The sequence below is a fragment of the Haematobia irritans genome, chromosome 4, assembly GCF_050003625.1.
Source record: "Haematobia irritans isolate KBUSLIRL chromosome 4, ASM5000362v1, whole genome shotgun sequence".
Taxonomy (NCBI): domain Eukaryota; kingdom Metazoa; phylum Arthropoda; class Insecta; order Diptera; family Muscidae; genus Haematobia; species Haematobia irritans.
In genome coordinates this window covers 7,782,285-7,809,904 of record NC_134400.1, presented here as the reverse complement: position 1 = coordinate 7,809,904, position 27,620 = coordinate 7,782,285, and the positions used below count along the sequence as shown (strand labels likewise).

Below are 27,620 nucleotides of genomic sequence, written 5' to 3'. Positions count from 1 at the left end.
CATGAATATATACTTACTGCAAGAGATAGCAGCATATTTGTTGTTAGTATGAAGATAATTAAAGTATTTTTATTTTTGTATGTTAAAAAAGGCCTTAAATCACGAGCAGTTCCGATCACAATTATATTTATAAGAAATTTAAGGTTATGGCAAACAGTATTTCTAGTGTCACTAAAACGTTTTCATTAATACACCAAAATATTAAAATTTCCCTCATTTCTCACAATTTATACACTTTTTGCCTACAGTAAATATTTACCAATTTATAAAATAAGTTACTTCCAAGATAGACATTATTGCTGGAATATTATATTGTATTCCATAAAAACTTGGTGAAGTATTGAAATGCTGCGAATTTAATTATAAAAGTTGAATACACACAACAAATGCTTGGCAGAGATACAAATAAAAATGTGGTGCTAATCCTAAGATAAATTCTAGAAAAGCGAAATAACAATCAACCTCAGAGGAAGAGGAATTTTATTGACACTTCGTAGAATGGGGACAATCAAAGTTAGACAAAATAAATAATACATACAAAGGCAAGTTAATTAAAAACTGTTTGAGAAGGCATGGGAATATTAATTGTTTTACTGCATACAATTTTGTATACATTTTTATGAAATAACCTTATTGTCAACGAATATATAATGAGTTTGCCCTGAAAGAAAAATTTTACAAAATTCATATTTAAAACAAAAAGTTAATAATTTGCCAGATTTCAATAAAGAAAAAGATGAAAACCCCTTCGAAACGTAGGATAAAAATATCAAATAAATAACCTTTTATTTGCATAAACTCATGACCTTGAAAGCCAGCCTAGAAATTCTAGAAATCATAAAAAAATGAAGAAGAAGGTCTATATTTTTCTAAATAAAAATATTTAAAAAAAATTTAAATATTGCGTAATTAAGACAATTTTTTGAGCGAAACAGTACTTTTCACTAAATTTCATCAAAAATTCCATTGGAAGATTATTGGCAAGAGCTCCTTTAGTCTGAATTGTAAAGAAAATAAAATTTTGTTTGTCAACACCTCCATTTTATTCTTTTCTTTTCAGTTTTATATCCGCTTACAAAATTTTCTTTAGAAATCAAAGTTTGACAAAATTTTCTATAGAAAAAAATTTTGACAAAATTTTCCACAGAGATAAAATTTTGGCAAAAGATTCTGTAGAAATAAAATTTTGACAAAATTTTCCACTGAAATAAAAACAAATAAAGACAAAACTTTATCACAAAATTTTCTTTAGAAATAAAATTTTGAAAAAATAAAATTTTGACAAAATTTTCTATAAAAATAAAACTTTGACAAAATTTTCTATAAAAATAAAATTTTCAATAGAAATAAAATTTTAACAAAATTTTCAAGAGAAATAAAATTTTGACAAAATTTTCTATAGAAAAAAATTACTAAATTTTCTATAGAAATAAAATTTTGACAAAATTTTCTATAGAAATAAAATTTTGACAAAATTTTCTATAGAAATAAAATTTTGACAAAATTTTCAACAGAAATAAAATTTTGACAAAATTTTCAACAGAAATAAAAGTCTGAGAAAATATTCTATGGAAATAAAATTTTGACAAAATTTTCTATAGAAATAAAATTTTGACAAAATTTTCTATAGAAATAAAATTTTGACAAAATTTTCTATAGAAACAAAAAATTTGACACAAAATTGTCTATAGAAATAAAATTTTGGCAAAATTTTCCACTGAAATAAAAACAAATAAACTTTATGACAAAATTTTCTTTAGAAATAAAATTTTGAAAAATGTTTCTATAAAAATAAAGTTTTGACAAAATTTTCTATAAAAATAAAATTTAGACAAAATTTTCTATAGAAATAAAATTTTGACAAAATTTTCTATAGAAAAAAAATTACTAAGTTTTCTATAGAAATAAAATGTGGACAAAATTTTCTATAGAAATAAAATGTTGACAAAATTTTCTATAGAAATAAAATTTTGACAAAATTTTCTATAGAAATAAAATTTTGACAAAATTTTCAACAGAAATAAAAGTTTGAGAAAATATTCTATGGAAATAAAATTTTGACAAAATTTTCTATAGAAATAAAATTTGACAAAATTATCTATAGAAATAAAATTTTGGCAAAATTTTCTTTAGATACAAAATTTTGGCAAAAATTTTCAATAGAAATAAAATGTTCACAAAAAAATAAAATAAAATTTTGACAAAATTTTATGTAGAAATAAACTGACAAAATTTTCTGAAGGTATAAAATTTTGCAAGAATATTTTTTGGCAAGATTTTCTACAAATGTTGGTTGATTATTTTCATTTTACTAAATTTCACACATAAATAAAATTTGAATATATTCTATATGGTAATTTTTTAAAATCTAAAGACATGAATAATTTAAATATTTTCGAGCTCGAAGTTAATCCCTTAATAGTAATGGCATATACACATATATGATATTTGACTTGTTCATTGGCTCAAATTAAGAATTCATTTCGACAAATTATTCATTTTCTTTGATAAATAGACAATTCATTCATAAAAGTGTTTTTTTTTTTTAACAAGGAAACCATAAAAACTAATAACAGCAAAAATACTGCAAAGCCTTAAATGGTTTTAACACATTTGCTATAATGTGTATGTTTGTTTTTTGTGATGACCATAAATTCTTTTAAGACTCCAAATTGTTTTTAGATACATTTTCTTTTTTGGTCAATACTGTTGTATATTGGCCAATAACAATAACCAACAATAAGGTGCCGCACCACCATTCACTCAAAACTCAAGACATATTATGAATAATGATGTCATTAAAAATGAATTTTTGTTTTGCTCTCATCGATGTATGTGGCCTGAATGAAGGCGAGAGACCTAGCGCTAAAGAGAAAAAGAATGAGAGAGGGAAACAAGTTTTATTGTATGGTATGTGTATGAGAGATAGCAAATGGAGAAAATAAATACCAATTGATTTAGACAAATATTTAGTTAATAACTATTATGGCTTCCTAATTGACATATGGAGGTGTAAACAGGGTCGTAGGTCGGTTTTTGGAGAGGGGACGTCTGGCACTATTTACAAATGTAAATATTCCATATTCGAAACTAATGCCATTTCAACATTTTCATTGCTATTTTCAACACTACTTCCTCTATGGCGAAGCAAGCAATAAGAAAACAATACGAAGAATAATCAATTGTAGGAAGTTACATTTTTATTAACGGAAAGAAAATATTTTGCATACATAAATAGTAATAGATAATGGAGAAAATTTGTTGCCAGAGGTGGGGTTAAAGATTGCTATTAGAAATTTTTACAATAAGTAGAGATTTTCTAATGTAGCTATCCAGGTTATGTCAGGCTGTAAGGGTTAAGAATTATCACACGAAAAAAGCAGGGACACTAAGCAATACTGTAAATCATAGCCCCTACACTCAAAAAAAAAGTTTACTTTGATCCAAAGATTTTGACCTTCCCTTACAGATTTTGGTACTGATTCCGAGCCAAAGATGCGACTTATTTAAAATAAAGAATTTTTAGCGACCTATCTGGCTTTAAATCTAGGATCAATAAAATTAAAATTAGGATACAAATCATTTATCAAATTTCCATTTTCTTTTCAAAAATTCAAATTATAACGGATACTTCAAAGCAAAAAATATTTTCTCAATTCCAAAAAACTTTAAACCAAAGAAGCTAAATCCTCTAAATAAGTCTTAGCCTATATTTGAAGCGTTTTTATCTTAAATCTAATGCTTCAATATTTCAGTTAATTTAAGGACAATTTCTTTAAATCAAAAATGTGTTTCTTTACTTTAAGGAATATTAGCCGTTGTTCAAAGACACGCGACTTTAACAGAGAGACGCAAATTTAAAGAAGTCGCATCTTTGGCTCGGAGTCAATACCAAAATCCTTAAACGAAGGCCAAAATCTTTGGATCCAAGTAAACTTTTTTTTTTTGAGTGTAGCATTAGATAATTCCCCATCAAGTTATAATAAAATTTGCCCAAAATCGTTAGAATTTTATTCTATTTTTAAAGATTTATTTTCGATTTTAGCGGCTAAACTCGAACTTAATACTCACTCTCTACCAATTTTCGGTGTCGATTGCACTAAATTATTTAAAAAATGTTTGTTGTTCTTTTAAAAGTTAAAAAAATGGGTAAATTAATTTTTGTTACAAAAGCAAGATGAAAATAAATACTGACAAACCTTCTCATGGAACATGTATGGTACCAATCTCCAGTTTTTGAAGAAAATGAGGTAGAACAGGGCCGATTTATATCTTCATATTACCTCTTTCTCTCTTTGCTGAAAACATTGCCGACTATGCTATACACTTTGGTTTGTACTTTTGTTTTGATAAGTAATCCGTACTGTATTCTCCAACCCAAACAATATCGTATTCACAACCTCTCCTCCTTTTCTTCAAGATATGTTGCTAGCCACATTTGCATACTAGCACATAATTTTCTCTTACACTCACAAAAAAAAACACAACAGCATGACCTCAATTGAAACTCTCACAACTCTCACTTAAATTCACAGCACCCAAAATCCACCTTATGCATATCTGCTTTCCACCGTTACCAATGTGATGAACCTCTGAGCGTACATCTTATGGGGTTTGGTAGTTAGACATTCACATACTCACCAATCTAACACATATACTCAAAAAACCATAAACATTTATAAACAAGAGTCAATAAGAAATGTTATACTTAGTGTGTATAACCTCAGAAAAACAAATGGTTAGAACAATTTCTATACTTTTTTGAGTTTGCCATTCGACAATGTTTTTATCTCAGTCAAGTATTTAATATTTGCTTATGATTTTATATTATTACTTACTAGAAATTCCTCGGTTTCCCTCATTTACAAGCTCACAATAATAAACGTGTGGGGTATTGTAATGAAGAAATAAAAGAAAGTGGAATGTTTTCATAAAAGCAAAAAAATTATTCAGACCTTTCCCAACATTATGGCAATATTAGCATATTTAAATGTCTGTATAAAATTAGTCATGAATGAAAGAAAACTATGCAAGGAAAACAAAAAATACATGAGTTTGGTGAGAGACACTGTACAACGATGTAAAGTCACATTTAGGCTATCTTAGAGAAACCCCATAAGTGTGTAAACACAACCATAGCGATAGGCGGTAGGCAGTAGGCAGTAGACGAACATAAGGTTAGGTTAAGGTGGCAGCCCCGATTTATTTTCAGGGTCACTTAGACTATACAGTCCATTGTGATACCACATTAACTAAAAGTACCTATTACATATGGACACTTCTAATTTTGACCGCTGAACCTAATCGATTATTTTCTTCTGCTGAACCAACCAGATTGTTCGAACACTTGTTTACGTGTATTTCATATGTGAAGGCCAAAATATTCAACGGAATACCGCGACGTCTAAGCCGCTAGACGAAAAAGTAAAATTTATTTCATTGGAAGATGTTACCATTGATTACAAATTATTTTTAAACTCACAACTAGGCATACATGTTTTTATTCAATATTAACTTGGAACACTAAAAACCAAAGATAATAGAGAGAAGAAGATGGGAAATTGGCTGCAGAGCACATCAAACCATTTACCGTGCTAGGCCCATACTTTTCGTTTATCCAACCAAATGCGTATACGACAAGTATTGACGTTAAAATTCAAATAAAAAAAATTAAGTGCAGGAAATACATATCCATAAACGTGAAAATGTAATTTTTTGTTTTGCTGTTGTCTAAAATTTAAGAAAATTAAGTTTTTCAATTAAATAACAACGAAACACAAATAACAAAAAATTACAAACATGTGTAGAACTAGCACCGTCAATTCAACATTTGATGTGACGCATGCAATTTCCCATCTTCCTAGGTATATTATCTTTGCTAAAAACTAACACCATATTGACATCAAAAACACACTGATCCGAGAATGATTACATTTTTTCCCATTTTTCAGATCACAAAAGAATCGTCAAACGAAAATGCGACTGCCTTAACTACATTTGATTCATTAAAAATGTTAATATACAATGTGAGTAAAGCCGTCATGCCCAAAGACTTTTCAATTGAACTGTTAGGACTACGTCTAGGGAAATTTTCCCTGATATACGTCGATGTCGACAATCGTTTTTTATACCAAATACAATACCCGATACAAGTAATAAACCAATTCGAATTATTTCCATTTTAAATATATATTTTTTTTTTATTTCAGAGGCAATTCTTAATCGGAAAATCAGCGACGTCGGCAATTTGTGGCAAGATTATTACCCCAAGAAAAAAATGTTGTTTTTAGCACAAGGATTTCTTGCTCTTACGATACGAATGCATGCTTTGCTCAGCATGAAAGATACAAAGTTTTCTTCTTAGACCAAAAGTCGATCAACTTTTCATTGAATATCTTCTTTTTTTCTTAGATTTAGAAGGTTCGACTTTAAAATGTGTATCTTTACAAAAAAAGGAAATTCTGTAGATGAGAGGTCAATTTTCTCTTTTTTCTTAAAACATGGCATAATTTGTACTTGAAATTGAATATGAATTTGAAAATTTAAAAACAAAAATAAAAAATTCAAATTTATTTCCTGATGATCAAGCACGCAAAACTCAAATTTAAAAGAGAATTGCATCTTACATAAAATATTGACTTAACCAAACGTTCATGTTAATTGTACAGGTTACAGAATACCAATTGAATATTTGAATATTTTCCTTGGTTTTAGCTACATTTTAGTAAGCAGGCCAGCGTAAAATGTGGTGTACACTGTTGGTAGAATTCTACCAAAAATGGTGGATTTTTTACTGTTTAATAGAATGGTAGAATTCTTGATGTTTTTGTAGGTTTTTCAAATAATTCCTCTCCAACTAAGATAATTTTTTGACAAAATGTTATTGCTATAGAAAATTTTGACAAACTTTTATTTCTATAGAAAATTTTTGCAAAATTTTATTTCTACAGAAAATTTTTGCAAAATTATATTTCTATAGAAAATTTTGACAAAATTTTCTACATTTTCCATAGACATAAAATTTTGACAACAATTTCGATATTTTCTATAGAAATACAAATTTGACACAATTTTCTATAGAAATAAAATTTTTACAAAATTTTCTATAGAAATAAAATTTTGCAAAAATTTTCTATAAAAATAAAATTTTCAAATAAATCTTAATTGGCAAATTTTTATTTCTGTAGAAAATTTTGACAAACTTTTATTTCTATAAAAATAAAATTTTGCAAAATAAGATTTGTTTGTTTGGTAGTTTTTTGCAAAATTTTCTTCAAATTTTAGTAGATTATTTTAGGCTCGAGTGACAACCATGGTGGTGTCACATTTCATGACAAAAAAAACACCATTTTGTTGACATTTAACAGCAAAATTTCTTTTGCAAATTATGGGCTTTCAACAAAACTAAAATGTGCTAATTCTTCCATTTTAGCCTTTTCTCCATTGTTTAGTTTTTGGTAAGAAAAATGTGCCGACGACGTATTGTACATGAAGTTTATATGGCCATAGTGAACGACGACAAAAAAAAAAAACAAATGCAACAAATGATAGCCGCAATGCTTTTGGCGTCACAAATATGACAAAGGACCTTTTAACTATGAATAATGAGTATAACAAAGTACACATTATTCATACTACTACAATATAAGTCGTTTCAAAAAACAACAATCAAAAGAAAAATATTAGGTCTATAATATAAAAATAACAAAAAATAAAATATTTTGGTAGAAGCTTAATACTACGACAAGAGAAATAGCAGAATTCATTACGAGTAAACGAAATTATTGGCTAAAAAACGCTTTCATTAAAACGATGAAAATTCTCGCTTAATTATTTAGAATAATAAAATATTACACAAAATTAATTTAAATGCATATCAAAGTTATATCATTTGCTCAAAATTGCAATAATATGACTCATATCAGAGAGTATTAAGAAAACCAGAGGACGAAAATTTCTCTTCTACAAAAACAACAAATGTCAACCGTATAGATGTCGCACAATGCTTGCAGCTTTGGTATAACCGACGTTGCGGTCGAAGCGCTGTTTTGATAAATTCTTTATTAAGGCATCGGCAGTTATAATTTCAAATTGTCTGCCAAAAATGTTAATAGAATGAAAAGATTTATATAAAAGAACATTTGTTACTACAAAGTAGGTTCTAAATCCTATTTTTCTTACGTTTCATAAGGCCGGCAGAGAACTGAACTGGGTGACGCCGACGTAAACTGTATGATATTTGAGAGAATCGCCGACAAAAAATGCATGACATTAGATAAATTTCCTCATGACTGTCACCTACTGTCGCATTTTCGCATGACAGTTTCGTTCTCTTGTTATCTTAATACTCTCTGCTCATATGACTTGAAAAATATTCGTTGGAAAGATGAGGTCAATTCGTGTGGCAACTTTAATGACTATATAAGGGCTATATTCTCAACCCCGCACAAAACTTTTAACCAGTTATATAAACTATCATATGTAAAGATTACATCTCTGATTTTGTATATTAACATACACTTTTTAATTAAAAAAGAAATATATTTGTCGAGTTTCGATTGCACCTAATGTCCATCATCGAACAATAACAACAACTTGCATATGGCAAAAAATCAATAGCAAATTACAATTGAAATAATTACAAGCACTTAATAATATGCGATATTATACTACAACAACAATAGAGGACAGAGAGAGAGAGAGTTGTTAGAGTTAATATAAAAGAATGGGGAAAAAACAACCTTGCACAAATATGTATGCGTGTGTACAAATTGCAATTGTAGTAATAATAAAAATAAAAACAACAACATGCAATTATAGACACAACCAAATTGATATACCGTTTGAATGGAAAGTGACAGACGCCATATAGGCTTACTGTTTTGTTACTGACATTTTTCACTGAAAAACTGTATTTAATACATTGGACATTTTATTACTGACATTTCTCACTCAAGGCAACTAAAGACGAATATCCCTATTTAACAATGTTTAAAAATAAAATGATAAGCTCCTATTTTATTAATAAAATGGTTTAATTTTTAGGGTATATTGTAATTAGGGTATATTGTAATTACTATTTTTGTGGTGTGAAAACACAATAACAAAATAATTGTGTACCTTGGACTCATATGCAAAAACATTTGTCTTCACTTAAATACAAACCAAAACAATAACTTTAATAGGGATATGTAAAGGTCAAGGTTCGATAACTGAAGTTAATGACGTCGCATTTCTAGCAATGCAAAAGTAATGGAACCGTTATAAAAACAACAACAACAAAAAGTGAGACATAAACAAAAAGAAAAAAAGAGATGAAATTTTACAAAAACGAAGTTAATACAAGTTCGGGAGCTATTTTGCTGGATTCAATCTTACAAAAAAAAGTACCTAATAAAAATTTCATTTATATAAAAAATTTTGTCAAAATTTTATTTCTATTAAAATTTTGTCAAAATTTTATTTCTATAGAAAATTTTGTAAAATTTTATTTTTTCAAAATTTTATTTCTATAGAAATTGTTGTAAAAATTTTATTTCTATATAAAATTTTGTCAACATTTTATTTCTATAGAAAATTGTGTCAAAATTTAATTTCTATTGAAAATTGTGTCAAAGTTTTATTTTTTCAAAATTTTATTTCTATAGAAATTGTTGTAAAAATTTTTGTTTCTATAGAAAATTTTGTCAACATTTTATTTCTATAGAAAATTGTGTCAAAATTTAATTTCTATTGAAAATTGTGTCAAAGTTTTATTTCTATAGAAAATTTTGTCAAAGTTTTATTTTCTCAAAATTTTATTTCTACAGAAATTGTTGTAAACATTTTATTTCTATAGAAAATTTTGTCAAAATTGTATTTCTATAGAAAATTTTGTAAAATTTTTATTTCTATCGAAAATTTTGTAAAAATTATATTTCTATAGAAAATTTTGTCAACATTTTATTTCTATAGAAAATTTTGTCAAAATTTTATTTCTATAGAAAATTTGTCAAAATTTTATTTCTATAGAAAATTGTGTCAAAATTTAATTTCTATAAAAAATTTTGTAAAATTTTATTTTTTCAAAATTTTATTTCTATAGAAATTGTTGTAAAAATTTTATTTCTATAGAAAATTTTGTCAACATTTTATTTCTATAGAAAATTATGTCAAAATTTAATTTCTATTGAAAATTGTGTCAAAGTTTTATTTTTTCAAAATTTTATTTCTATAAAAATTGTTGTAAAAATTTTATTTCTATAGAAAATTTTGTCAAAATTTTATTTCTATAGAAAATTTTGTCAACATTTTATTTCTATAGAAAATTTTGTCAAAGTTTTATTTCTATAGAAAATTTTTTCAAAGTTTTATTTTCTCAAAATTTTATTTCTATAGAAGTTGTTGTAAAAATTTTATTTCTATAGAAAATTTTGTCAAAATTTTATTTCTATAGAAAATTTTGTAAAATTTTTATTTCTATCGAAAATTTTGTCAAAATTTTATTTCTATAGAAAATTTTGTCAACATTTTATTTCTATTGAAAATTTTGTTTTTACAGAAAATTTTGTCAAAATTTTGTTAAAATCTTATTATTCTTTTCCTCTGTTGGTTAAGCTATACTTGTAGTTTAGTCAATGCATGGTTTTAAGCTGAAAGCAAAAAACAACAACAAATCTTATTTCTATAAAAAATTTTTATCAAAATTTTATTTCTATAGAAAATTTTGTCAAAATTTTATTACTATAGAAAATTTTGTCAAAATTTTATTTCTATAGAAATTTTTTCCAATATTTTATTTCTATAAAAAATTTGCAAAATTTTATTTCTATAGAAAGTTTCGTCAAAAATTTATTTCTATAGAGCATTTTATTAAAATTTTATTTCTATAGAAATTTTTTCCAATATTTTATTTTTATAGATTTTTTTCTATAGAACTTTAAGACTTTATATTGAAGAAAGGGCGAGGAAAGCCACGGTAGCTTTGTACTCGTGCAAAAAGGCAATAGGAAAAAAGTGGGGACTAAAACCAAAAATTGTGCATTGGCTATACACGGCAGTGGTTAGACCTATAATGCTACGAGTATATGGTGTTGTAGTCTGGTGGACGGCACTTCAGCAACCGACAGGTTTAGATAAAGTTCAGCGTATGGCGTGCTTGTGTATCTCAGGCGCATTCAGTAAGACAGGAACAGATTCCCTTAATGTCATGCTGCATCTATTGCCTTTAGACATTTTGGCCAAACAGTCAGCTGCAAAAACGGCTGTGCAGTTGCGCGAGCTATCCTGTGTACGGTCACAGTTCGGTCCTCAAAATAATGCCAGATTTGCCTAACGTAGTGGATTACACTCTTGCGAAACCACTTTTCGACAAAAAGTTTGAAACTCTAATTCCCAACAGTGAGGCGTGGTGTACACAGACCGCGGGGAATAAAATATATATAGATTTCTACACTGATGGCTCCAAAATGGTTGGACAAGTGGGTTTCGGAGTATATTCTAAAGTTCTGGAACTTCGAATATCGGAAAGATTACCTAATCACTGTAGTGTTTTTCAGGCTGAAATATTAGCAATAAAAGAGGTGGCGAATTGGCTGAGAAGTAATGTTCCAAAAATTGTTGGCATTAATATATTATTAGACAGTCAACCTGCAATAAAATCTTTGGTCTCTGTGTTCCTTTACTCGAAAACTGCCATCGACTGCCGCAAATCTCACAACGAGATGGCTGAGCAGTACAATATTCACCTAATATGGGTGCCTGGCCATAGGAACATACCGGGGAACTGCGAAGTAGATGAGTTAGCAAGGCTAGGAACTACCTTACATATTCCAGGGGAACTAGAATCTGTTGCTCTGTCTTTGGCTACCTGCAAGCTCTTACTGCGTGAGAAGGCTGTCATGATGGCAAATGTTAGATGCGAGAATTACAAGGGTTGTACGACACCAATCAAATATGGCCCCATGTAAACTTGATCCACACACTAGATATGCTAGTATTCTCAACGGGTCGCTGCCTGATAGGCGAATTTGCAAAAACTATTGGTGCGAAGTATAATGACTATTGTATGAGCTGTCATGATGCGGAGGATAAGGAATCAATTAAACAACTCTTGTGTGAGTGTCCTGCATTTTGTGCAAGGCGTAAGCAAATTTTAGGGGCATATAGCTTTAGATTACTGGCGGACCTGGAAAACGTTAACTTAAGCAGTCTGTTAATGTTTTTGGAACAATCTGGTTGGTTCAACAAAAGAAAATAATAGAGAAGGTGCAGTGGTTAAAACTAGAAGTGCCCATGTGTAATAGGTACTTTTAGTTAAATGTGGTATCACAATGGACTGAATAGTCTAAGTGAGCCTGAAACTAAATCGGGCTGCCACTTTAACCTAACCTAACCTTCTATAGAAAATTTTGTTAAAATTTTATTTTATTTTTAATTATTTATAATTCAAACGTAAGTCATTCATTTAAACATTTAACTATTGTCTACGTGTTCTAAAATAAGCATATAAAAGGGTTAAATGGCATTCATTAAGGCCTTTAAGCAAAAAAACCTATTACCTGTTGCAATTATCTTCAATTTAAAATTTAATCAGTTTAAATTGTTTATTGTACTCTAGTCACGAGAACTTACCTGTAACAAAAAGAAAAATACAAATATCATTAAATAAATATTTATATTAAAAAAATGTGAAAAATATCAATCATTTAATATAAATCAGCTTGAATTATAAACAATAAGTAAGTATGGCATTGAGTTTGACCTGGCCCACACTCATATTGTTTGTTTTTATCTATGAAGTTTGTCCTGGACTTTAAAAGTTTCTGTGTCGTAAAGGAAAGGGCTGTATAGACAGAGAAATTGCATTCCTAAATAATCATCGCAATAATCATGTTTGGAGTTTTCACATATAGGAGATTTCACTCATATTAAATAATTCATATATAGGAGGCGCTGCGAGGAATATTCTTAAACGGATTTATTTTCCCTCACACAAGTGGTAACGAATCGTAATTTTTTTTTAATATTTCAACAATTTATGCATTAAAATTTACACTTTCACAGTTTTCTGGTGTTTTGTTTAAACATCTATACTTTGGACACTCTATTCCAAAAAAAAATGGAATTCTGAACGAATTCTGAAATGGTCTAGAGGGTCACTAATTTGTGCGAGATAATACAATCACGCGAATTCTAATTAAAAAATTCTCTAGACTTTATGGAGAATGGAAGATCGAAGACTTAAATAAGATAAAAATAAGAAGAAAAAACTTATCGAAATTAGTTTTGTGTATATAAAGGTGGGTGTATGCTACATATGTTCCAAAACTAACGGTTACCAACTGAACTTAGATATTATTGGTTATTTACAGAAAAATGACTTTAAACGAATAAAATGAAACAAAAAGGTTACTAAGCAACTAAAATGTACATATTCTAATGATTTAGATTTTACTAAATCTCTGGGGGGTATTGTGGGATTTACAGCCAACGGAAGTATTACATGATTATACAATATTATTATTGTACATTTAAAACTGTTTTCCTTCTCAAAAGCTTTATTCCACCGAATGTATTTAGTCGGAATCAAACCGATAAGCGTTCATATGAGCTAGAAAAAAATTATTTGTAAGCGATAACGTAGAGAAGGTATTCAAGGCCTTTGTTAAAACGTATATGAAATAAAATTATCAATATATATGTATGTACTAAAATATAGAAATAACAAAATTGATAAAATTTTCTATATAAAAATAAAATTTTGGCAAAATTTTCTATAAAAATAAAATTTTGACAAAATTCTCTATAGAAATAAAATTTTGACAAAATTTTCTATAGAAATAAAATTTTGACAAAATTTTCTATAGAAATAAAATTTTGACAACATTTTCTATAGAAAAAAAATTTTGACAAAATTTTCTATAGAAATAAAATTTTGACAAAATTTTCTATAGAAATAAAATTTTGACAAAATTTTCTATAGAAATAAAATTTTGACAAAATTTTCTATAGAAATAAAATTTTGACAAAATTTTCTATAGAAATAAAATTTTGACAAATATTTCTATAGAAATAAAATTTTGATAAAAGTTGCTATAGAAATAAAATTTTGATAAAAGTTGCTATAGAAATAAAATTTTGACAAAATTTTCTATAGAAATAAAATTTTGGCAACATTTTCTATAGAAATACAATTTTAACAAAATTTTCTAGATAAATAAAATTTTTATCCAAATTTGTTGTTTTTGTTTTTTGACCTTCTTGTAAATTCAAGCTCGAAGCCAAAGTTTTATTTTTATCAAATGTTAATGAGAACTTCCCACTGTTTTAGAAATTTTAACAAAACTTCCCAGCAAAAAAATTTGGAAGTTCTTCCAAAGGCACAACTTTAAAAGCGCTTCCAGAAGATGCACCCCAATGATGTTCTTTATTTTAAATACCCAGGAAGTTCTTTTAATTCAATTTTTTACAATTCGCTTTTTTCATACTTTTAATGGGTAACTTTAACTTTTTTGTTTCAAATAGGTTAAAACCAGAGTAAGAATTCATAAAATCGTACAAATCATTTAAATTTTGTCGAAAAATATGCTAAATCCAATCTGAAAAAATTGTGAATTTTTGAAAATATTTGAGGTCAAACGTTTCCGACAAGCGTTAGAATGCATTGAAAATTATAAAAAATTATTTATTTGTCACAATATCACAAAATGTTTTAATTCACATCCAAAACACTGAATTCGGATCACACCTACACAGTTAGAATTCATTGAAAATCATAAACAATTATAAAAATTATTTATTTGTCACAATATCACAAAATTTTTTAATTCACATCCAAAACACTGAATTCGGATCACACCTACACAGAAAAAAATTTCACGAAAAATTTTCCAATTAAAATTTTAATTGAGTTTTAAGAAATATTCAATTAAAAATTTAATTGAATCAACAAATTTTTTAATTGAAACAAAAATCAATCACAAAAATTAATAGTATCAATTAATTTTTTAATTGGATCAATTAATTTTTAATTGACCTTCAATTAATTTTTTGATGATTGATGCTATCATTTCTGTGATTGAAGACATTTCAATTAAAAAATTAATTGGATCAATTAATTTCGTGATTGAATCAGGATTTTTTTTTTGTGTGTAAAGAAGTGATGCATATTCAGTGCAACGGCTGTTGAATGGAGGACTTGGGTCCTATGACAAGCTCAGCTTAAATTCATCGCTTCTGCGTCAATTTTTCACCACTTCCGGATCCAAAAAGAACATTTCCATTACTTTTATGGCAAAGCTTTTTTTGCTGGGTTTCTATAGAAATGAAATTTTGACAAAGTTTTCTATAGAAATAAAATTTCGACAAAATTTTCCATAGAAATAAAATTTTTTAAAAACTTTATATAGAAATAAAATTTTGCAAAAATGTTCTATAGAAATAAAATTTTGCAAAAAATTTCTATAGAAATAACATTTTGAAAAAATTTTCTATAGAAATAAAATTTGGAGAAAATTTCCTATAGAAATGAAATTTTGACAAAATTTTGACAAATTTCTACAGAAATAAAATTTTGACAACATTTTTTTAAAAATAAAATTTTGCAAGTGGCAACCATGCTACCTGTACACCTGTAGCTTTCATGTACTTATCTTTTTTTCTAAGGAAGATGATCAATTTTTACGCATATAACTTTCACTTTAATTCACTGTATAAGGACCCAGTACAAATAGACGATGCTGGGTCGTCTTGGCTACGATGTGTATTAGTCATAAAGACAGCCAAATGACAACAATTACTCTAACCGAACCCCCATAGACAAACTCAGAGATGCAGAATCCTCATTTTGCAGAACAAACATTAGACGGTTATGGTATTTCTATTGGCAAACCCTAAAATAAATAAAACTGAAAACACCCTTGTCCACACACCCACGCACACACACATACAACATAGACAGCAAAAAATATAAACATAAAGACAAAATCCAAATAAAACATGCAACACAAAAGAAAGTCAAGGAAAGAATAAAATAAAAATAAAAGTTCAGTGACTCCTGTGCTGCTATTGATTGTGATGACAGCTTCGACGCCGTCTATGTAACAGCGACGGCTCCACAAAAACAAAACACAAAATCTTCCTTTGTTTGGAGAACTCTGAGAAAAAAGAGATTATGTTTTTGGGGAACTCTTATGTGTATGTTCAAAATTTTAAATGTTCTTATTCGTACTATCCATAACAATTAAGGGTGTTTTTGTGAGTAACACTATAAAGGTGTAAGTGGAAGGAGAGATGGGAAAAAAAATTAGAAACACTTTCACATTCTGCATTAAGAGTTAATTTTTTTCCAGCCAATAGCCCAATACACAGAATAAACATCCCAGCAAATTGGAAAATTGGAAGTTGTTCACAAACACCTTGACCCCCCATCAATTTCTTCCACTTCCGATGAAGTTCTTTCCGAACAGTCCTAATAAAATACGTCATTTGGTGGTTTAAAGTCAAAAATTACATTTTGGACAAAAGAAAATCAAAGGAAAAGTAAATAAGGGCCTGTTGACTTTTTTTCCATAGATGTTCTTTTGAGAAGGTTTTGCTAATTACTACAATTTTCAATTTTTTATTGATCTTAAATGGAAAAAATATATTTCTACAAAAATATACGCCGAAAAACAAAAAAAAAAATGAAAAAACAACCTTTTGAAAAACTATTTGATCAAAAAATTGCTGCTGGTGAAATTTGAACCTTAGTTCTTTAGTTTTTCGTTCATACAAATAAAGAACATCTCGAGAATGTTATGATTTGGTGTCATATTGCGACGCTTCGTGTTGAATGGTTGTAAATTCTGCCAAAATTTTATTTCTATATAAAATTTTGCCAAAATGTTTTTTTATAAAAAATTTTGTAAATTTTTTTTTTCTAATAAAAATTTTGCCAAAATGTTATTTCTATAGAAAATTTTGTCAAAATTTTATTTCTAAGGAACATTTTGCGAAAGTTTTAGTTGTATACAAACATTTTGTCAAAATTTTATTTCAATAGAAAATTTTGTCAGAATTTTATTTCTATAGAAAATCTGTGATTGGAGTAATTTAAATTAAAAATTATTTGGATCAATTATTTTCGTAATTAAATTATTTTCGTAATATTTCATATCTCTATACAATCCATATTGCTATTTTTTAATACATAAATAAAAATATAGAACCTTTTCTTTTTTGTTTGCAGCAAGAAAGCAACTCACATAAAATTGGACCTTGAAACTGGAATATGAAACACTAAAATCCTTAACAAAATACAACGCCAACCAAATGTACGAACCCAAAAACTCTTGTAGAACCAGACAAGTATGTGAAGAAAAATTATAAAAAGCACATACACTCATCTTCATTCGCCGTGCATGTGGTATGCGAATTGTGAGGTCCCAAAAATGTGTTAAAAATATACGATAAAAATGAATATATATATATGTATATAAAAAGAACACCATAAAAAATAATTGATATTTGGGGGATAACAACATGTGAAAGAAAATCCAAGGCATAGACTTATATATGGATTTTATTTCATAGACAATTTTTAAAGAATTTTTTATTGTAATTTTATTTATGTAAATAAAATAAGTTAGTCTGAGGTAGCATACCAATATAATTTTTAATATTACACTGGTGAAGAAACTATTCATATTTATTATCTTTAATTTTAATTTAAAGCCAATAGAGGTAAACTGCTATAAATCTACGCCTCGATTATTATTTATTTATTTTTTTTATATATACAATTTCTCTTAAATTAATTAAATTACTATTGTATAATATTTCAATACCTTACAAATGGAATTACAAAATTATTGAGGGGATGGGCGACCCCCTTTCCCATCTACAGTGGTGGATATAACATAATCTTTATTAAATGACACTATAAACAATCCAATGCCAATACCAGTATATGGTTATCATTTAATAATTTACCAAAATACACACAGTTGTGTTTTTTTGTTGTAGAAAAACTTTTTATCAATGAGCTAAATATGCCAATTTTTCCCATGTAGTCATTGTCGCAGTTTGCCCCCAAAACATTATCATTATTTCTATATATTTTTATTCCTATGGACCCTACATAATCGTATAGCACTTTCCATTGCTTTCCATGCTATATGGTACTGTGGTTATGAATTGAAAAATTGGGAAATTAATTGCAAGAGCATGATAAATTTTTACTCAATCCAAATGAATCTAAGAATTATCATATTTCACCAAAACTTGGCTAAGTAGTTGAGGTGATTTTTTACTGTTGTAAAATTTTTGACGTTTTAGTAGATTTTGCAAAATATATAGAAATAAAAATTTCTCAAAATTTTTTTATAGAAATAAAACTTTGACAAAATTTTTGTATAGAAATAAAAAGTTGACAAAATTTTTGTGTACAAAAAAAAATTTGACAACATTTTCTATAGAAATAAAATTTTAACAAAATTTTCTATAAAAATAAAATTTTGTATAGAAATAAAATTTTGACAAATTTTCTGTAGAAATAACATTTTAACAAAATTTTTGTATAGAAATAAAAATTTGGCAAAATTTTCTATAGAAATAAAACGTTGACAAAACTTTTTATAGAAATAAAATGTTGACAAAATTTTCTATAGAAATAATATGTTTACAAAATTTTCTATAGAAATAAAATTTTGACAAAATTTCCTATAGAAATAAAATTTCGACAAAATTTCCTATAGAAATAAAATTTCGACAAAATTTTTGTACAGAAATAAAATTTGGACAAAATTTCCTATAGAAATAAAATTTCGACAAAATTTTTGTACAGAAAAAAAATTTTGACAAAAATTTCTATAGAAATAAAATTTTGACAAAGTTTTCTATAGGAATACAATTTTGACCTAATTGCCTATAGAAATGAAATTTTGACAAAGTTTTTATAGAAATAAAAATTTGAAAAAATGTTCTATAGAAATAAAACGTTGACAAAATTTTCTATAGAAATAAAACGTTGACAAAACTTTCAATAGAAATAAAATTGCGACAAAATTTTTGTACAGAAATAAAAATTTTGACAAAATAAAATTTTGAAAAAAATTTCTATAGAAATAAAATTTTGACAAAGATTGCTATAGAAATACAATTTTGATCTAATTGTCTATAGAAATTAAATTTTGACAAAATTTTCTATAGAAATAAAAAATTTCACAAAATATTCTATAGAAGTAAAATTTTGACAAAATTTTCTATAGAAATATAATTTTGACAAAATTTTCTATAGAAATATAATTTTTACAAAATTTTCTATAGAAATAAAATTTTGACAAAATTTCCTATAGAAATAAAATTTCGACAAAATTTTTGTACAGAAATAAACATTTGACAAAGTTTTTGTATAGAAATAAAAATTTGACAAAATTTTCTAAAGAAATACAATTTTGCAAAATAATTTTTTTGTTTGGTAATTTTTTGGTAAAATATTCTCCAAATTTTGGTAGAGTGGCAACCGTAGTTTCAGGGCAATTGTACTTAAAAAAATTGCAGATAAAGTTTTCTATATTAGCAATTACTGACTTCTTTTTTTTTCTACACATAAATTTCTTTCAGTGTAATACATTTACATTATTATTTTTATCTATTGAGTTAACATTCTTCATAAATGAATATCAGTGCTGCTCTTAACAACATCAAATTAATTTCCCACATCCCACTGTATGTCATCCATTTATTGTTATTATACAGCCGTCTGAAGTTGTTGCCTAGCCTTCGCAGTTGCCTCATAGTCATCATCATCAGCATCATCATTCATATCGTTGCTCATTGCTTTGTATTACATTCACTCACATGTTAATTGTATATAAAACGTGTATTCAATAAATTTCAATTCACACTCATTTGCAAATTGGAAAGAAACGACGATAAAACAAAATTGAAAGACGAGAAAAACAGTCGAAAAGATTTGTTTTTTTAATTTATTTGCATACGATATTGAACAGATTTTATCTGGCACATAGAATGAGATGAAATTTATTGTGTTTGAGAAAACAAAAAAAAAAGACTACAAAATAAATAATCAAAATCGATGTCTGGATTTTTCTGAGCAATCATTATTTGGTTATCGAATATTTGGCAAATTAATATTAATTAGAAGCGAAAACACTTAATTTGCTATGGGGGGGGGGGGGGGGGGGCTAAAACAAACAAGTAAATACGGTTTAAAGTTCAGCCAGGCAATTTTTATGTATTCTCCACTAAGGATGGCATTGACAATTTTTTTCCTATATAAAAATTTGTCAAAATTTTATTTCTATAGAAAATTTTGCCAAAAATTTTATTTCTACATAAATTTATTTCTATAGAAAATTTTGTCAAAATTTTATTTCTATAGAAAATTTTGTCAGAATTTTATTTCTATAGAAAATTTTGTCACAATTTTATATCTATAGAAAATTTTGTCAAAATTTTATTTCTATAGAAAATTTTGTCAAAATTTTATTTCTATAGAAAATTTTGTCAAAATTTTATTTCTATAGAAAATTTTGTCAAAATTTTATTTCTATAGAAAATTTGGTCAAAATTTTATTTCTATAGAAAATTTTGTCAGAATTTTATTTCTATAGAAAATTTTATTTCTATAGAAAATTTTGCCAAAAATTTTATTTCTACATAAAATTTTGCCAAAAATTTATTTCTATAGAAATTTTTTTCAAAATTTTATTTCTATAGAAAATTTTGCCAAACATTTATTTCTATAGAAAATTTTGTCAAAATTTTATTTCTATAGAAAATTTCTCTCAAAATTTTTTTCTATAGAAAATTTTGTCAAAATTTTATTTCTATAGAAAATTTTGTCAGAATTTTATTTCTATAGAAAATTTTGTCAAAATTTTATATCTATAGAAAATTTTGTCAAAATTTTGTTTCTATAGAAAATTTTGTCAAAATTTTATTTCTATGGAAAATTTTGTCAAAATTTTATTTCTATGGAAAATTTTGTCAAAATTTTATTTCTATTTTTGTCAAAATTTTATTTCTATAGAAAATTTTGTCAAAATTTTATTTCTATAGAAAATTTGGTCAGAATTTTATTTCTATAGAAAATTTTGTCAGAATTTTATTTCTATAGAAAATTTTGTCAAAATTTTATATCTATAGAAAATTTTGTCAAAATTTTATATCTATAGAAAATTTTGTCAAAATGTTATTTCTATAGAAAATTTTGTCACAATTTTATTTCTATAGAAAATTTTGTCAAAATTGTCAAAATTAAAATTTTGTAAAAATTTTATTTCTATAGAAAATTTTGTCAAAATTTTATTTCTATAGAAAATTTGGTCAAAATTTTATTTCTATAGAAAATTTTGTCCAAATTTTATTTCTATATAAAAATTTGTCAAAATTTTATTTCTACAGAAAATTTTGCCAAAAATTTTATTTCTACAGAAAATTTTGCCAAAAATTTATTTCTATAGAAAAGTTCGTCAAAATTTTATTTCTATAGAAAATTTTGTCAAAATTTTATTTCTATAGAAAATTTTTTCAAAATTTTATTTCTATAGAAAATTCTTGCAAAATTTTGCAAAAGTTCAGCCAGGTCAATTTTTATGTATTCTCCACTAAGGATGGCATTGACAATTTTTTTTGTCTATATAAAAATTTGTCAAAATTTTCCATACAAAATTTTGCCAAAAATTTTATTTCTACATAAAATTTTGCCAAAAATTTATTTCTATAGAAAATTTTTTCAAAATTTTATTTCTATAGAAAATTTTGCCAAACATTTATTTCTATAGAAAATTTTGTCAAAATTTTATTTCTATAGAAAATTTGGTCAAAATTTTATTTCTATAGAAAATGTTGTCCAAATTTTATTTCTATATAAAAATTTGTCAAAATTTTATTTCTACAGAAAATTTTGCCAAAAATTTTATTTCTACATAAAATTTTGCCAAAAATTTATTTCTATACAAAATTTTGCCAAAAATTTTATTTCTATAGAAAATTTTGCCAAAAATTTTATTTCTACAGAAAATTTGTCACAATTTTATTTCTATAGAAAATTTTGTCACAATTTTATTTCTATAAAAAATTTTTGCAAAATTTTATTTCTATAGAAAATTTTTGCAAAATTTTTTTTCTATAGAAAATTTTGTCAAAAATTTTATTTCTGTAGAAAATGTTGTCAGAAATTTATTTGTTCTCTTTGCAAAATCTACCAAAACATAAAGAATTCTACCAATCTACCAAACTGTAAAAAATCTACCATTTTTATAGAAAAGATCTATAACAAACATAGATAATCAGCACAACTAAGTAGGTTAACAGAGTAAATATCTATTGAAATCATTTCATTCTTTTAAATCGGCACATTATACAACAAAAATTTTAAAAGGAAGCTTTTGAAACAATAAGCAAATGCTCAATCAATATGTGTGGGTTTCATTCAACTTGCTGATATTCTTGTCTAACAATCTTTCTATCAAAATAATCTAGCTCAGTAATTCCATTTTTTTGTTTAAAACTTGCTTTGCAAATAATAACAAACACAACAGCTTTAAAAGGCGGTCGTATCTATAATATTGCGGTAAGAGATTCTAAGCGAAAAAGAAGCCAAACGAGTTTATACAAAAAAAAAATACATACTTATATAAATATAAATATTTTGTTGACTTTTAATATTGGTTTTGATTTCATTGAAATGCTTAATTTTGAGATTATTGCGTTTTAAAATAAATCAACAAAGATCTGATACGAATTTTCAGCATAAAGTTTAATGAAAACGAAAAAATTTTGGTAAGGATTTCCTTAAGAAATGGATGCAGTTATTTATTTATTTATTTTTTTTAATGGAGTCACATTTTCTTGGTAGCTTCCTTCATAACTGGGGGATTTTCTCAAAATGTTTCTATTCCCGGGTATGCTGGGATTTTTTCTGATATATTTCGATACAAATTTTGCATCACTCTCCCTCACTTCTAATCTAAAGGGCCAAGTTTTGAAAATCATAAACAAAATAAATAAATTAAAACTTTCACATTCTTTCTCTTGCAGAAGACAATATTTCCTGGGGCAAAAAAAAAAAACGAAATCTGCAAAAAATGGTGAGCAAGATACAAGAAGAAGAAGAAACGAAATAAAGGTCATCAACAACAACACATCGACCAGTTACAAATGTCCATAAAAAAGTAAAGAAACAGCCCAAGCGAATTTAATTCATCATATAAGTGGCATGACCACAAAACAACGCTCGCTTATGTTGACGTTGGATAACTGTCTGCAAATATATATCATGGGAATGAAACCAGCTTGTGCTGATGATGATTGTAATATAAAGACGATAAATATGGTCAACTCGTCACATGTAAACACGAACCTCTGCACCAGGCAAAGATGATATGAAAAGCTCAAGTCACATACATAACATTATTAAGTCTAGAAACTGTGGATGGTAAACGATGATGACTCATATTTGCCACTAGTATTTGCAATGCTCCTACATACCTTAGCGTCACTAGTAATAGTCGAGGGGGAGGGGGGTCTTGAGACGGTAATTGGTTGATCATTCCCAAATAACATTTTGACAAAATTTTCTATAGAAATACAATTTTGACAAAGTTTTCCATAGACATAAAATTTTGACAAAATTTTCTATAGAAATAAAATTTTGACAAATTTGTCTATAGAAATAAAATTTGGACAAAATTTTCTATAGAAATAAAATTTTGGCAAAATTTTCTATAGAAATAAAACTTTGCAAAATAAAATTATTGGTTTGGTAGTTTATTTTTTGGTAAAATGTTCCCCCAATTTTGGTAGATTTTTTTGGCTCTAGTGACAACTGTGGTTTGAGGGCTGAAATTCTTAAATTACTCCAGTGAAAAATTTGTCGCAGATATCTGTATGAAGCCGGATTCCATAACTGTTCAGTCAAAGTTAGCAAGTCCTCGACTTTTTATCTCCAAAATTACGACTTGCAGCAGCCTTTGTAATTCAGGACTCAAGGCTCCGTAACTGTCATTGGAGTTCTCAAAGAACAAACATGTATTGGATGAAGGATATAACTAAGCAATGAACAAGACGGTCTATGAATAGTCCATGTAAATTTTTTTGATCCTATCTTGCTTTACTACCGTATCCAAAAAGGACATTTACATTGTTTTATTGGTTGAAATATATTTGCTGGATATCATCATATTTTTAGATTAATGGCGGCAGCTAGAGGAAGTTATTTTTCTAATCGTGCCACTATTTGCATTATGATAAACCTGTTGTTCCGATTTCTGTAATACCTCAAAAATATCATCATTCACTTACCTTTTTCATTCGGAAATACATTCAGTTGTTCGTCATCGCGGGCGACTTGCGTGATTATAGATGTTGCATCCATTTAAGCATAAATTGTATATAAGACAAAACGAACAGTAACACAAACTACAAAAACGAAATTATTTTTGTTCAACAATGGAAACGTTACTCGGATGTTTGAAATAAAATTTCAACCAAATTGTGATGAAAATGAGATGATTTGTTGATTTAGCATCCAGATAGACGAACTTCACTATTTATGGCATAATCGATTTAATTGTATATAGAAATTTATGCAGCCTTTCCAAATAACTATCATCTGGCTTAGAAAATACTCTTGGAAATTTCGTCGGTCGAAAATTAGATATTCTATACACTGGGACATATATATAAATAAACACGAGTGCGCAAAGTGGATCTGCAAAAAAAAGAGTAAATAAATATAAAATTAATTCTACGATTAGATAAAATATATATATATTTTTTAATTTTATTATTCTTGAAGGTAAACAAATGTAGTCACTTTATACAAGATGTGATAGTGTGATAAAAAATATATTTTGTTATAGTGAAATAGATTAAAAAAAAAAAACTGTAATTGAAGTTGCATGAAATAATAATTTTAAAATCATTAAATCATCGATTTAAAAAATAGATTTCAAGTAGACATTGTCCATCTCTTCAATTTCAATGAACAAAAACAAAAAAATATATAAAAAATAACTATAAACACTGTTTTTCATTGTCTGGCTGTGAAAAATAAACCTTCATCCTTCGAACCTTTTGGATTAAAAACAAAGATTAATTTAAGAGATACATTTTTAATTGTTGCAATGCCTTTCAAAATTAGGTTAGGTATGGTGGCAGTCCTATATTTCAAGCTCAATTACACTATTTATTCAGTCCATTGTGGTACCACAGAGGTGAACTTCTGTCTTATCACTGAGTGCCGCCCAATTCTATGTTGAGCTCAATGACAAGGGACCTCCTTTTTATAGTCGAGTCCGGACGGTGGTCCGAAACCATTTGGAGAAACCTTGAAACACTCAGAAAGGTCACCAACATTGATGTTTGGTCGAAAACTGGGATTGGACCCATGACCATTTGTATGCAAGACAGGCATACTAATCATTGCACAACGGTGGCTCTCCTTTCAATATTAAAAAACACTCAGTACAATGTAGGCCTTTCGATTAGTTAGTATAATAAAAAATAAATAATTTTGAAAAAATCAATCACTAGAAAGATCTTCAATTCAGGTACTAACAAGACCCTGTCGAGTGATAAGGCCGTCCTTATAGCTCTTGACATCTCCAAGAACTTTGGTATCCTCTTAGAGGACACAGAAAAACCGTCTCTATAGACGTAGAAGAATATATTTGGCGCTGAGTTATATGCCCCTGCTGATACTTCCGTAATATTAAATTGAAAACATTTTCCTGATCAAGATGATATTATATAGACGGCCTGCCGATACTATGTTCGGTTTTCGAAAGTTACTTACTTTTGGCAGATATTACTTCCTAAGTGATAATCAATATACCTATTATATCTTGACAAACTCTAGGTGAAAAGATCAATCATAAATTCACTAAAATTATCGTTAAAATTAATTAATTTTATAAAGTAACCGGGAATAATTCAACGCGAAGACCTAACATAGACCGGCCTTTATGTGCCAACAAAAATTGCTCATGGCCGGCCAAATTTTACAACACATTGGCATCACTACTCCATTTAGCTACAAAAACAGACGTCATTCAACGGCGATACACAAACACTCACACACAGACACAACACATTCTGCCGGTTCTCTGCTAACAGAGACAACAACAACGGAATTTTTCAATTACGTTTTAAAGACCTCATTCGTATCAAATTAGTTACTATCGTTATTGTTGTTGCCTTAAATTAGAAGAAAATAAAGAGTACAAGCAAAATAAATGAAAGAAAAAAAATCTGCTAAAAACCAACCAGACAGGGGCAAGAGGAAGTCAAAGTTTTTTAAAATCTTTAAAATGTACGTAGTTGGTTGGTGTAGTACTACTATGTCATAAAATAAATTCATGCGTATATATTAAATTCAAGTCGTTGTATGATATCATTCATATCTTTCTTTTGTGTCTCTCGATGTAGATTTCCTTACCTTCACTTTTTGTAGATTTAGGTTTACTAAACTCTTTAGATTAATTTTCTTTTTTGGAAATTTGCTAAAACTTTAGATTAATATTGCACAGATATACAGTTGAACACAGATATACTGAACCAAAAAGGGAAAAAGTAACACAAACAAATTAAAGAATTTTGATGAATTTATTTTGTGGTTGCGAGTGTCGGATGGCTGGTAATGAGCTGTTTTGTGTGCTTCTTTTGCTGTTGCCGTGTATTTTTTGTTGTTGTTTTTTTTTTTCTTCTTTTTTATTTCTTCATTCGTTTGCTTAAATGCACTTAACACTCACACCTAACTTGCTTATGTGCTCTCTCTCTTTCTCTCTTGATCTCACGCTATCTCACTTTTTCATAAAATATGCCTTAAAAATTTATTAAGATCAGAATTTTTTATTTTTAGAAAATGTAGATTTATTTTAAACCAATTTACTGAAAATTGAGAGGGTTTTTTTGATGAAACTTGTGTTTAGAATTTTTTTTTTCCAACTTTTGTTGTTATCTTTTGGTTTATTTACTGGTTTTGTTGCTGCATTTTCCTATTCGGATTGTCGGTCGGTAGGTCGTTTCTCTTAACCGTGTTTTCGATTTGATATTGTTGTTGCGCGCAACAGTCAATTTTGCTTTTTGGCCTTTATTTCCAGATGCTTTTTACATGTTTCACTTAAACTCGTTTGCCACCTTGGCATTAAAAACATCGATTAATTAGCAACACTGACACAATATATTTGTCGTTTTTTGTTTTCATACCCCTCCTCGCGAGGTTTTAGATAACTTTTTTTATAAAATTTAAAAAAAAAAATTGGCGTATATCTCCGTTTCCGCTCCGTCTCGATACGTTGTGCCAGCAGCTAGGAAATGACTAACGAGAATATCTTGACAGCAATTGGATACACAGCTCTCTGACGCTCTGTCAATGGAAACACATACGAAAACGATGAGCGACCATTTAGTTAACAGTAGCAGAGCTTCGAAAAACTTCAGTTGAATGCATGAGAAGATAAATATAGTTGTTTTCTCAATAAGATCATTTGTGGAAAAATATTTTTCATATATGTTCATGGCAAAATAACCATGTCTGAGCCACTACTATGTATCTATATTAAGAGATAATTAGTTAGTCGATCGCGCCTGTTGTGTTTATTCGCTCGTAAAGAGATGCCTTGTTTTGC

General features: G+C 27.3%; 2 protein-coding genes and 1 long non-coding RNA gene across 4 annotated transcripts in view; 2 read left to right on the top strand and 1 right to left on the bottom strand.

Moving 5' to 3' along the window:
- The window catches only part of Hip14 (palmitoyltransferase Hip14), a 105,819-nt gene extending 88,196 nt beyond the window's left edge, over positions 1 to 17,623 (top strand). The window contains exon 4 of the mRNA XM_075308536.1: positions 17,210 to 17,623. Coding sequence (XP_075164651.1) covers positions 17,210 to 17,229 — 20 coding nt within the window. The 3' untranslated portion in view covers positions 17,230 to 17,623. The remainder of the gene's footprint in view (positions 1 to 17,209) is intronic.
- Positions 1 to 27,314, bottom strand: part of hzg (CTD small phosphatase herzog) — an 88,668-nt gene extending 61,354 nt beyond the window's left edge. Inside the window, exons 1-2 of one of the 2 annotated variants that reach the window (XM_075308538.1) lie at positions 26,429 to 27,314; positions 24,292 to 24,700 (exon numbers count right to left, since the gene is read on the bottom strand). In XM_075308538.1, the coding sequence (XP_075164653.1) occupies positions 24,292 to 24,364 (73 nt within the window). In that variant the 5' untranslated portion in view covers positions 24,365 to 24,700; positions 26,429 to 27,314. The remainder of the gene's footprint in view (positions 1 to 24,291; positions 24,701 to 26,428) is intronic. The other variant, XM_075308539.1, reaches the window with a different exon arrangement.
- LOC142237177 (uncharacterized) lies at positions 22,451 to 23,744 on the top strand. Its single transcript, XR_012722377.1, has 2 exons — positions 22,451 to 22,561; positions 23,029 to 23,744. It is a non-coding gene; the product is annotated as an uncharacterized LOC142237177 (long non-coding RNA).
- Positions 27,315 to 27,620: the final 306 nt, after the last annotated feature.